Source organism: Ricinus communis, chromosome 2, assembly GCF_019578655.1.
Source record: "Ricinus communis isolate WT05 ecotype wild-type chromosome 2, ASM1957865v1, whole genome shotgun sequence".
Classification (NCBI taxonomy): Eukaryota; Viridiplantae; Streptophyta; class Magnoliopsida; order Malpighiales; family Euphorbiaceae; genus Ricinus; species Ricinus communis.
The window spans coordinates 11,100,153-11,112,611 of NC_063257.1; the positions used below are offsets into that span (position 1 = coordinate 11,100,153).

At 35.8% G+C, this 12,459-nt stretch overlaps 1 protein-coding gene across 1 annotated transcript; it reads right to left on the reverse strand.

Annotated features, from left to right (window-relative positions):
• Window positions 1–922: 922 nt before the first annotated feature.
• Window positions 923–12,400, reverse strand: LOC8282474 (dynamin-2A). The gene is made up of 22 exons (XM_048370726.1): window positions 12,001–12,400; window positions 11,397–11,447; window positions 11,156–11,276; window positions 10,602–10,694; window positions 9,862–9,923; window positions 9,530–9,647; window positions 8,973–9,306; window positions 8,725–8,872; window positions 8,247–8,348; window positions 8,025–8,144; window positions 7,493–7,576; window positions 7,259–7,386; window positions 6,790–6,874; window positions 6,361–6,499; window positions 5,475–5,551; window positions 4,925–4,981; window positions 3,142–3,295; window positions 2,864–3,021; window positions 2,442–2,555; window positions 2,291–2,358; window positions 1,904–2,076; window positions 923–1,593 (listed from the first exon to the last, which is right to left on the reverse strand). Exons 1-22 carry the CDS (start codon window positions 12,145–12,147, stop codon window positions 1,373–1,375), a joined length of 2,754 nt encoding a protein of 917 aa, XP_048226683.1. The 5' UTR covers window positions 12,148–12,400; the 3' UTR covers window positions 923–1,372.
• Window positions 12,401–12,459: the final 59 nt, after the last annotated feature.

The window sequence follows — 12,459 nt, forward strand, 5'->3', positions numbered from 1 at the left end:
ATAATTGTTTTTTATTTTTTTTATTAACATAGAAAACAATTAAAGATGAAAAAGTAATATTGAAGTTAAACTGCAACTAAAAGATGATCAGCATAGATTTTCATACTATTAGCATCAAAAAGTAAAATAGTGCCTGTGAATAAATTATAAAACAGCACAGTTAATTGTATAATTATTTAAAAAGTTATAAAAAAATACCGAGCTATTAATCTGATATTTTTTATTTTAAAATATTAACTACTTTAAAATATATTATATATATTTTTTAGAAAAAAATATGAAAACCTTATAAAATTTGCTCTCTTTGGATATGAAAAAGAAATTGCTTTCTCTAGAACAGTACATGTAGCACAAGTTAAACTAAAGCTAGTGCTATATTATATCCACTGGGGAAAGACTTGAAAGATGTTTCAACTTCTGAAAGACAAACAAGGTTTCCGTTTCTGCAAATGCAAAAATAGAGTCGTAGATAAGGCTCCACTAGACAATTCATGCTCTCCAAGATTTCTGGAAAATACTTCAGATTTGTGCAAGCCAGACGGAGAAAGCAATTCCAGATGATTTTATCTTGCAGATGCTTGTTGGAAGACTCTCAAGCTTACTGCAGTCAAAACAAAATTCAAGGATACTCTTTGAGCTGAAATACCTCATTTTAATGGCTTGCTAATGTGCCGCAAAAAAAGAAAAAGATTTAACACATCAGCTGCCATACCAGCATTCCCTTAACCATTCAAACGGAATATGATACCAAGGATTCGTGTTACCCCAATTTTAATTGGAAGGATTTTGTGTTACAAATTAAGATTTAAAAAGGCAAAAGTCGGACCATCAGTGTGGATTTACCCACATAGATGATCAACCATACAAAAAAGCATAACAAATCAGAACCAGATAGCAAATACATTCAGCAAATGCACTAAGATTTTAGAATGAGAAGTTTTTAACTATAACACTCACCTCCAGAGGATCCCAAATGTTACAAGTTATCAGGCACCAAAAAAATGATACAAGTAAAAATACACCTATAGGCTACCGCATCCAAAAAATTGGGGAAGGAATAACAATAGAGGGAAAAAAATAAAGTTTCTCGAGCGAAGAAGAAAAAGAATATGGCGTCTGTAAATTATAACAAATGGATATCAAGAACACCTTGAATCCATGTTTCTAACTAAACAAGCCGTAAAAATACCTGATATTGAGGAAATGTAGTCTTATGTACAGAAACACCCTTTCTGCTCTTCTAAATATTCTAAATAGATTTTTCAATGGCCATGGGATTGTGTATATCCTCAAGTGGGCTTCAGAGAAATCTCACCCACCAAAATGGGAGTGTTTAAAATATAATTCTCGATCACATTCAGGCAGCCTTCTATTAAAACCTGTAACCTGAAGACCCAGACTGCGGTGGTGCAGGTGGCAACCGATTAGGAGTACGCCGGCTACTCGAGTTTGAACCAGAACTTATATCACCGTTAATGTGACCATTTGACATAGATCTAGATGAACCATAGTCCACGGAGCCATTGGCCGCTGCATCAAATGCAGTTCTCCAGTCATCACCTGATGGTGGACCATTTGTCCTGGGGCTGCTTTCTGCAATAAGGTAATCCCAAGAATTTATATCAGCAACCAAAACTTATGCGGCTTAATGCTACTAAACTGACCACCCACGATTTCTGACAAAAAGTACTAAAAATTCAAAATGAGTTGAATATTGCATCCGGATTCAGCTTGCAGTTTTAAACTTACTCTAGATGGAATAGATCAATGGGTAATATTTCTATTACAAGAAATATTGTGGAACGTCAACTGAGAAGAATCTACTCATCCTTTGCACATGTCATAAGCCTTTAACTCCACTCAACTCAACTAGAACATGACCAAATCTATTTCAACTACATACCTGCTCCATTACCGTTAGACCAACTGGAAGCAGCAGCCGCCCGGTTATCATGAATGCTGAGTTGGCGTGTTAACTTGGAAAGGAGAGAGGACTGTTTCTGGTAGCGTTCTCTTCTGCGCTTTACATTCTGATCCTCCTGAAGCAGTTCTTCAATCCTAGCCGTGCTTTGAGCACTAACCAGAATTAAACACAACACGTTGGAATAAGAAATGATATTTGATCCTTGAGCAAATCGGCAAAGACAACAATGTGAAATCATAGCATTGCTAAGAAATTCACATGAAGATGCCAACAAGACTACATGCAATCATGAATGCAACCACAAAAGCCGTGTAGAATTTCCTAAGCAGACAAAAACCAATTGCAGCAAGAGATAATTCATCAAACCTGACACGGCTATATAACTGATTTAACATATCTTCCTTGGCCTTCTCAACTTGGCAAAGAACTACTGCCTGTTTAATAATGACAAACATCAAAGGATTTCTTAAGCAACCATCTAAAAAAATTAACTAGCAAATTGAAGAAACAAGCGTACCTTGGGAACATTAGCAGCCAAGCTATTCAAGACAGCTTCAACATAACCACGCACTTCTTGAGACATCCATCGGAGCTCTTCTTCAGGGTCTACAGGCCTTCGAGCCATAGTATCCTATAAAACCACAAACCAGTTTCTTGTAAATTTCTGAAAGGCTAACCCAACAACATCCAACCTTTAGTCCATACATCTCTTCATGAATCATAAATATTAGCAGGTCATACAAGATTGCACATGCAATTGCCATTCATTGGATTACCAACAATGGAGAAATAAACAAGCAGATAAAACCGCAATACAGCAAGTCAATGTTGCATGCAAAAATAAACAGTACCAAAGCATTCTTAAATTCAAACTATTGGAAGTTGAAAAAATAAATATGACTTCCAAGACAATGAGATGGTAAAGCAGCAAGTGCATACTAGAGAACCATCAGAAAGACTTTGCCGCATGTTAAGACCACTTTCAGGGGACGCATTCCTCATTTGTCCTCTTGAAGGTTGTGCAATTTTTGATAACTTGTTTATCCATTCAACCTTATCAGCTACAGTCTCAGCCTTCAGAACAACAGCACTGTGGGCTGCAAGAGAAAAGGTTTAAGTCAGGAAGTGCAAGTAACTAGAAAAAATTAGAATCTGGTCCATTGGCCTTTTTATCCATTCAACCTTATCAGCTACAGTCTCAGCCTTCAATCATGTACCTTTCAGAACAGTTTTATATGGGACTTTGCTAGTTATCTTGAACACAAGATTGGGAGCTTTAGAATCTGGTCCGTTGGCCTTTTTATCCTTTGAGCTCTTTGAGGCTTTCTTATCCTCTTCTTCCTCACCTGGAACCTCTTCAATGTTGCATTCCTGAGCATGGGACAATACAACTTTTGGTATTTAAAAACTAGATCAGCAAGCCACAAACACAAAATATAGAGGCCTCTGTGGCACGGCTGGAGCTTTATTTGCCATTCATATGATGCCAAACGGCAGAGAGAGAGCTGAAAGTAGGTATTAATTATAATCTTTAGCAACTGTATACCAGAGGTCACACAAAAATAACTGTAGAAACAGGGCCCAGAAACAAAAATTTCTTTGCCCCGCCAAGAAAAGGCAAAACCACAGTACCAGTTATGTCCCTAATATGTCATCTCATTAGACTCTAAAGCCCTATTAGTTGCAGCAAAAGTTGCATTGTTGGAAGTGTAGTGCATGTCTTAAACTAAAAAATATTAAGCAAAAATCAAAATTCTTCAAAGCAGTATCTACTATATCCATAAACCATTAAATTCTTATGCACAAGGTTCACAACATATGTGATCCCTAGTTTAAAAACAGAGAAGAGGTTCATACTTTGACACGTGTAAGATTCTACCCCTTAAGAACATATACAATAGAAGATTGTAAGAGCAAGAAAGAGTTTCACACTTCTACTTGTGTAAGGTCTTACTGCCTAAGATAATATATAATATAGAACTAACAGATATAAAAAGAACAATATTGTAAAAATAGGAAAGAAGTTGCAAAAGGACAAAGAAGTCCTAACAAATTTGTATTCAAAACAAACAAACTGCACAACTCTGAATGCTACTAATTGCTGAAAGAAAGAAATTGACAAAGACATTGGTATAAAAATTTATTTTCAAAAAACTTGCAATTATTTAACAAGTTGCTCCATAACCACTTGACTTGATCCAAAGAAATATGGGTTTAGCCCAAATCTGTCAAGATATTGAATAAGTCAAAGATGCAATTACAATAGAATTTCATCCAATTCTAAGCATTCAGAAGTGAAACAATTAACCACTAAAGAAAATACAAAAACTTCCATGCATTGGTACATCTTAAAAGACTTCCGCTGCTATATAGAGTGGCATTCATTGTGAAAAATTATACATATCATCTATATGAGGAAAAGAAAAAAGGACAACACAGTGTCCTTCAATGCAAACTTCAAACCTCAACCCAACACCACCAGATTATAGAAGTTGGAAAATATTGCAAGGAAGCTAGTATAGAAGTCAATTTCTTTCAACCTTCTTAAAAGGAAAAAGGACATCTAGAACGCAATAGCATCACGCCCACATCAACAACATAAAATACCATGGACCTTTCTTGTAACATGGCTACTGCAGCAAAAACCTTTTATATGCTTGTATACCTGAACATGTAATCCTTGGATTAACAAAGTCATGAAGCTAACTAAACATAACACATACCATCACCATTTTAGCATGTAGAATATCAGTTTAACTCATTGTCCCTAACCTTAATCCATTGCCTAAAAATACTTCTCAGAAACCTCCTACCATCAGTATACCAAAATAATAATAATAATAATTTCCATTTCAAACAGTATATAGAACCATTGAAATCCTTGTGCACTCTACACAGAACGGAGAGAACAAATTTGAAGACATTCAAAAGTACTCATGTCTATAAATCCAAACAGCATAAGTGAGATTAATCCCAAAAAGAAATGATGGTTCCCCATACCTCCAAGGTGATGACACCGCGAAAAAGTCTCTCCTCCTGCTTTTTTGTGTAACCAAGCTGTAAAGTACATAATAGGTAAAATTGAAGCGTAAGAACCATATAATGTAAATCATTACATATAACATTGACAAGAAACGATTATCTATAAAAGAAATTAGTTGCATTTGTCTACTGGAGTTCTCAAAACAAACTTCTTTGATCTGATGTAAACTGTAAATATATACTAGAGGTCTAAAAAAACAGGCTGGCTTCCAAAGTCTATAGCTGTTGATACAGCTGCAAACATTAAAAAACAGTTTAGTCCCATCCCCAACACACCTCAACTATTGCAGCTTGTTCTCTTGCTACATTCAGAGGTATAGTAGCTAACTAGCTATTATATGTCCAAACCCCAAAAGCTCATTTTTATCAACCACTGTGCACACAGCACATGAAACTAATCATGAACAATATAACAAGATAGAAAGTAGACATTTGGCATGCTTTGAAAATATCATGCTCTGAAAATAACATGCAACAAATCTACATCTTCCAGAAATAATTTACAAACCTTCCCAGTCTTCTCGTTAAAAACAAACCACCGCTTGCTCCATCCATCCTTTTTTGCACTTTTCTTTGACAAAAAACCTGCAGATGATATGGTGTTACAAACTATTTGTGTCAAGCAGGACAAAATTTGGACAGTGTCTGACAAATGCCTTAATCAAAAAATTGTTAAACACGTGCAACATTCAAGGGAACTTCTTGAACACAAGTAACAGGATAATCCAAAACAGTGATCATTCAAATTATTGTCTATAAAGATCATTCATCAGAAGTTTGTCCAAATGAAGATAAAATCAAACAGATTCCCTGACCAAGCAAGATAGATCCAATTCGGTAATCATTTAAATTATTGTCCGCAAGGATCATTTATCAAAAATTTGTCCACATGAAGATAAAAGCAAAAAGATTCTCTTTCCAAAATAAAAATCCAGACTGGAATATGCTCTCTGCTTATTCCATTGAGTTGTCTGCAGATCAAAACCTGACAGGACACTGATAAGACAAATCTTATGCACCTGAGGTCATGACAATAGACAAAGAACAAATGAAAAACTTCATCTGCCTTTATGCAACAAGTTTTTCCAATCATAAAAAATTCTGTAACACAGAAACCAACAGCACGAGTGGGGGAAAGAAGAAAATGTTTCCCAAAGTCCAGCAACAGATTCTCTACATTGGAACAAGAGTTACAAAGAACTCGTTGAATATATTTCTATCATCCAAGTTCTGTGATGCATGAACAGGTAAAGCAATTCCAAATCTCTGGGACCAAGAAGATCTTGCAAATCCAGTCCATTGACACAACACTCAACAATAGTATTGGAATATGATTCAAAAGTAAGCACAAGTAGAACTATGTCCAAGAACAGATTACTAGTGGCCCATCAAACCTGCTGTTATTTCTCCCTCAGCACCCGCAATCTTCAAACCAGAAGCCTCCTGTCCTTCTTTTTCTGCCTGATTAGGTTTCTCTTTCATAGATTTCAAACTTCCCCCTGTTTGCTGACCTCCCGTTTGAGGACTAGTCGCCTAGAAGAATTGACAGAATTGAGCAAGTAAAATAATACAGAAACATAACATTAAAAACACATGCAGGCTGATTGGGTTGATGAAAAGTAAGGGAAAATAAAGATAGAAAATTAAATTCCTGGGTGAAGGGAAAATATGGTGTTTTTTGCCCCACTTTGGTTTCCCCCTCACTTTCCCTTCACTTCCAAACAAGGGCAATTGACTTGCCCACCTTATTTTCCTTCCTTCATTTTTCTCTCTCACGTCAAAAATAATATTCACATATATAATGCAGAAAAGAAACATCCTACCCTATTCAATAATGCTTGCTCCGCATCATGTCCTTTTTTAGAAGATCGGTTTTTAAGCTCATCCTCTCGACGTTGTCTTTCCATCCTACAATAAATCCAATTAAATAGGCATCACATACAATCCAGAAATAACATGGTATAGAACTCGTAAGACCAATCTGATATTGTGGGAGATACACTGGAACACCACTTGGCACACAGAATGACTAGCTAAAGACACTAAGGAAAAAGATATGTTATACAAAAGCTGCTAATCAAACATTTGAGAGAAAAGAAACTAGAAATACAATAGACAAGTCTACAGTTACATATCATGAAAAAAATGTCACTCCATTTTTCTTAGTGGGTGCCACAGAAAATTAACGTGATATGCTACAAATGTGTCTGTGCGTGTGTTCTCCACTAGATTTCAAACGTAATAGAACTACAATATTATGACTCCAAAAAATGCTGAAAATATTCCGCACACCTCCTTTGCACCAAACGAATGAAGTGTTGGGGAGGCACAAATGCCCGCTCCATATCCACTAGCGCAACAACCATCTTCTTTGCTTCATTCTTAAACCCTTCCAGTGCAGCAGTTGCAATAGCTACGACCTTGCAAGAGATTAAAAGAAAAGGTGAACAAAATGAAAAAGGAGCAGTTGTTACAAATACTTGCAGAAATGCATAATATGAAACCAATGATATGCTGATTCTATACCTCTCTCTTGAAAGGAGGGTATCTCCCTAGTCCTGGTGTACCATTTGCAGTAGCAGAAACTATTTCTACCAGGACACGGTGTACCTGTTCATAGTGAGCATGAACTCCTTTAGTAACAGACAGAACCAGGTAGTACTGAATAGACTTAAAAGAGGTGACAGCTCATACTTAGTGCAGTTTTACTTTAAGAAGTCTTTTGAAAAAATAAAGAATAAAGAAAAGAAAAGAATGTCAAACTCAACTAAAATCTACTTATAGAAAATATCACAATTTTAAATGAATAATTATCAGTAAGGCATTGTAGAAGCATACTAGCACAAAAAACCCCCGAGGAAAAATAAACAAGCACATAAATAAGCATGAATCTAGCACCAAGAGAGTAACTATACAAGGACTATTAAACAGATCAAAATTAGAACTTCAAATGAATCCTACAACAGTGACCATAAACATAAAAGTTAACATTCGGGTATAAAGAAAGGTATGAAATCTACAAAGTTCAACATTACAAAGAATAGAGAAAAAAAGTTACCTCATCAACACAAAGTCGTGATGGCTCTTTCGCAAGCTCGAGAACACCCTTAATTAACGATCTCAAACCCTTTTCTGGTGAAATGAGATATGGCTGATAACCATCTGCTTCTAATACAATCTAAGAAAATATGAACATATAAAAAGGTTTTAGCACAAAACTGCTGAAAGCAATAGAAGAAAAGGACCGCAGTGAAGAACTGAAACAAAGCAGCAGATATACCCTCTTGACATTATTAATATCAAAATGCCTGTCCAAAGGAAGCTGCTTAATCCTATTAGGAAAATTTCCCTCAAAACTGGCAACAATTTTCCAACCTGCACCCTGGAATAAAATTTGGTAATTAGCAGCTGATATATCTAATATGAAAATTCATCAGGATATCATTATCATTGATGAGTAACGACTGTTAGGGGTAATAAGCCAGTACATCTTCTAGCGAGACACCCAACAATGGAAGCAAATTATAAAAGCAAAACATTATGAATCTTTTACACAAAATGGCACACTTGATTTACTATTAAGCTTTAACTTGAACAAAAATCGGATTAAAATTGACAAATATACAAATGAATAGATTTAACATGCTTAACAGAGTTAACACTTTAGAGATTTTATAATCATTTAACACGCTTAACATAGTTAATACTTTGGAGACTTTTAATGAATATAAGTAATCATTAGAACATAAAACACCCACCTCGCCAGTGGTAATGTGTTGGAGAAATTTATCTTCAAACTCACGGCAAAGCTCCAATGCAATAGCTCTTGTTCCCTCAGGACTTTCAACCATCTGCTCCCCAAGTCTTACTAATTCATCCTGAACTATTTGAGACTTTCCTTGCAACCTGCATCGGTAAGAAGTTTGAGGAAACATCTTCAAGACCCTATTAGGATAGTAACTATAACCCAAGAGAGGAATTGCCCTGCAGTAGAAAAACCAATTACCCAGAAAGAAGGTTTGGAAGCCGGACTTTCACACGCTTGCGTATCTGCTGTGCCAGAGCATCCACCAAAGCTATTCTGCCTAGCTTGCTTTGAGGAGCTCCAGTTAATATCGACTTTAGACTCTCACTCTCTGCCCTCCATGCAGTTTCCAGTGAGTTCTCAGATCCAGATTGTGCAGAAGCTATTGCAACCGACTGACCAATCAAAGCAATCCATGGGATATCAGCAGTTTTTGGTGGCCCCTGATTTAACAGCAGAGCCTGAACAGCTGCTAGAGCTTTCTGGTCTGACACAGCTTGATCTATTTTACTAATTACACCAATAGTTCTGGTACCTATCATTGACGTAAGAACATGCCACATAGTAACTTACAAATGACGTAGAACAGAAACAGAGACAAGGGAAACATAAGAATGGACCACATAATATGAAAGAAGATACTTATATCACTTTGTAGATCAGATTTTTCAACAGTTTAACCTAACAGAGATCTAAGAAAAATTTATAAAATCAGCAAACATAAAAACAAAAAAGAAACAGCATGAGCAGCCCTTTACCTTCTCCATCATATTCCTTGGCAAGTCTAAGGGCCCGAGAGGAAGAAATTTCAGGCGCTTGGGCAGCGGGGATGATAACTAGTAAAATAGCATCATTATGCTCAGCATATTCACTAACCTAAGCAAAGGCCACGCAAAAAAATTATTTCTTTAATGTTTCAAGCACCATTCTTGGTTAACAGGCATAATTGAAATAATTGAATAAATTGAACCAGTCAAATGTTTTTCCAATGAGCTCATAAAAAACTGGCATTGAACCCAGTGACGATGAGCACCATTTTAAATAAGTCTCTGGTTTAAATAAAAGTCTAGAACTATTAAATAACTCTTACCATAGATTCATCCATGATCCGCTGATCCAGGCCAGGTAAGTCGATCAATTTCAGAGGAGGTGCTGAGAACAAATCAGAAATTGCAATTATAAGGTGAGGCAACGCAATTGATTGATCTAAAAACAGGTGCAGCAGCATAAGCTTACAATGAATCAGCTTGAGAATATCTGATACCGCAATATAAACTTCCACCTTTGGAGATGTAAGCATTTAATTTATAATTAACATATCATCAGAATGTAAAGCTTTGTTAGAGATGCATACATGTAGATTGTTCTTATAGAACTTATAGCATCCATGAAAAGAAACTCAAGACTGCCAAACTTCAATAATATAGGAGTCAGACAACGCCTGCAAGTTAATTCTGCCAAGCATGTATTCCCATGCAAGTTTCTCATAATTAACTATCTCAATTTGTATTGAGATTTATCAACACCCAGTACAAGCCAATATTGAACTGTACATATGTGGTATTCAGTATACATTCTAAACCAAAACTCGAACCTTAAATGAAAATTCTACAAGACATTGTCTCATCAACTGCAGTGCGATAAAAATCATTTCTTTTACATCCTTCTGCAATTGACGATTCTACAAACAGTGCTCATACAATTTCAATGGAAGAAGCATGGAGCAAACAAACATTTTATTTTCTAAATTACTAACTCCACAAAATTAATAGTGAAATATTGCATCTTAGTATCTTACTGCATAATTACATTTGTAACTCATGAACCAACCTGTACTTGTCCGTAGTCTCAAATATATTTCATCCCGACTCTTCCCTGATGATCCCTTACTCAGCCTTTCCTGTAAAGAATGCCGTAAAGCACCTGCAGACCAGCATCAAAATTAACAATTTAAAGACATCAGAATGAGTAAAAGGAACCTATACAAGTGCATGCATGTAAAGTTGCCGACCGTTTACAGACAACCAGTCAATCTTTAGCAGATATATTATTACATTTATCCTTTCAATCTTAAGCAGATATATTATTACATTTATCCTTAGGCATGTGCGTGAATATCCAAAGCAGTAACCAAGAGCGCCTATCAGTGCACAGGATACTCTCCCCCTTCTTAAGTGCAGGTTGAGAAACAAGATGGCAATAATAGGATATCAACTGAGCCGAGGAAAATAGCACTCTTAAAACCAGAAGTATTCCAGGGATCACAAGAGAACCCGAGAAGATATATTTAAACCAATCCTTACTAAAAGAGTTTGTAGAACTAATGAACAAGCATATATTAAATAATAGAAATATAATAAACCAATCAAGTTTCAGTTACTAACTTGCAGAAACTTGCTGAGATTTATTGTCAATTTGCAACATAATAGATTTGCTGCTCAAGGAACCATCCTTCTGTAAATCAATACTTATAGGAGCCCGAGTAGCACCATTTTCACCAGTTGGCTGAAAGTAAGAAAAAATAAAGTTCAGCAACAAGATAGAGCATTATAATAAAGTTCAATAGAAATAAAAATAAAAGGTAGTACTGCACAAAGATACAAACAGGTTTTCAGATTAACTTACCAGAACAGGATGTCCAATCAAGCTGTTTAAAACTGCCGATTTACCAGCACCCTAAAAATTTGCCCCACAAACAGAAAAACAATATAAATGCTTACATAGTAGATGATAATAACAAAGTACAACTTCCAAAACATAAATCAGTAAACAGCAACTCATCCAATGCTATGTCACTACAAAAGAAAATTAATCAATGTTCCACACGCGCATATACAAATTTAAAGCATCAGAACCTATATAAATCCCGAAATTCCCTATGTACAAAATGGTTATAGACAAGAATTTCATCCGCATGGTGTCAGGAAAAGGAACAATCACTTTCTAACTAACATATTCGATTCAATTGATGACTAATTCAAAGCTGGGGATAAACAGGATCCATTTCCAGCTAGATTGAGAATCATTGAGCTTGATTAACACCAATAATGATTAATTTCGATTCATTTCGCTTTGGAGCTATTATTTAACTTCTTCTTACTATAACCAAATACATATTTACTTAGATGCCACTATAGAATATCAAACACAAAGATCTACCACTTCAAACATGCAAAACCTAATCCAAACCAATCCAAACAGTAGATAATAAAAGAAAAGAAGAACTCACAACATTGCCAAGCGCAACAACGTTAAGAAAAGTAGAAGTCCGTCTAGAACTAGAACTGGAGTTTTCGTCAACATCCTCATCGGCAAGTAACGCCGCCGCTTGTTTCATCGACTCCGACAGCTGCCCCAACTCCTCGATCGCCTCCATTTCAACTCTAATCTAAACCGACTAAAGCGATCGATCAAACAAATCCAACAAAAAGAAAAACCCTAGAGACTTGAAGAGATCTATCCGATGGAGAATATTCAAATCTCTTTTAAAAAGGATTTTCAAAAGAGGAGAGAGAAAGTCGGTCGGTTTAGAGAGAGAAAAGAATGTTTTTGTATTTTGAAAAAGAGGAAATGCACACGAAGAAGAAGAAGAATAAGAACCCCACTTTCTCTCTCTATATCTCTCTCCCACTTTCTCTCTAAATGTCCAGCGTTTTGAATCTTGTTTTGTTTTTTAAGTTCTGGAAGG

Coding starts and splice junctions, on each gene's coding strand:
- LOC8282474 (XM_048370726.1), bottom strand. CDS start 12,147: ATGGAGGCGATCGAGGAGTTGGGGCAGCTGTCGGAGTCGATGAAACAA. Junction 7,577..8,024: donor CACGACTTTGTGTTGATGAG/GTAACTTTTTTT, acceptor CACTATGAACAG/GTACACCGTGTCCTGGTAGA. Junction 4,982..5,474: donor TTAACGAGAAGACTGGGAAG/GTTTGTAAATTA, acceptor TGTACTTTACAG/CTTGGTTACACAAAAAAGCA.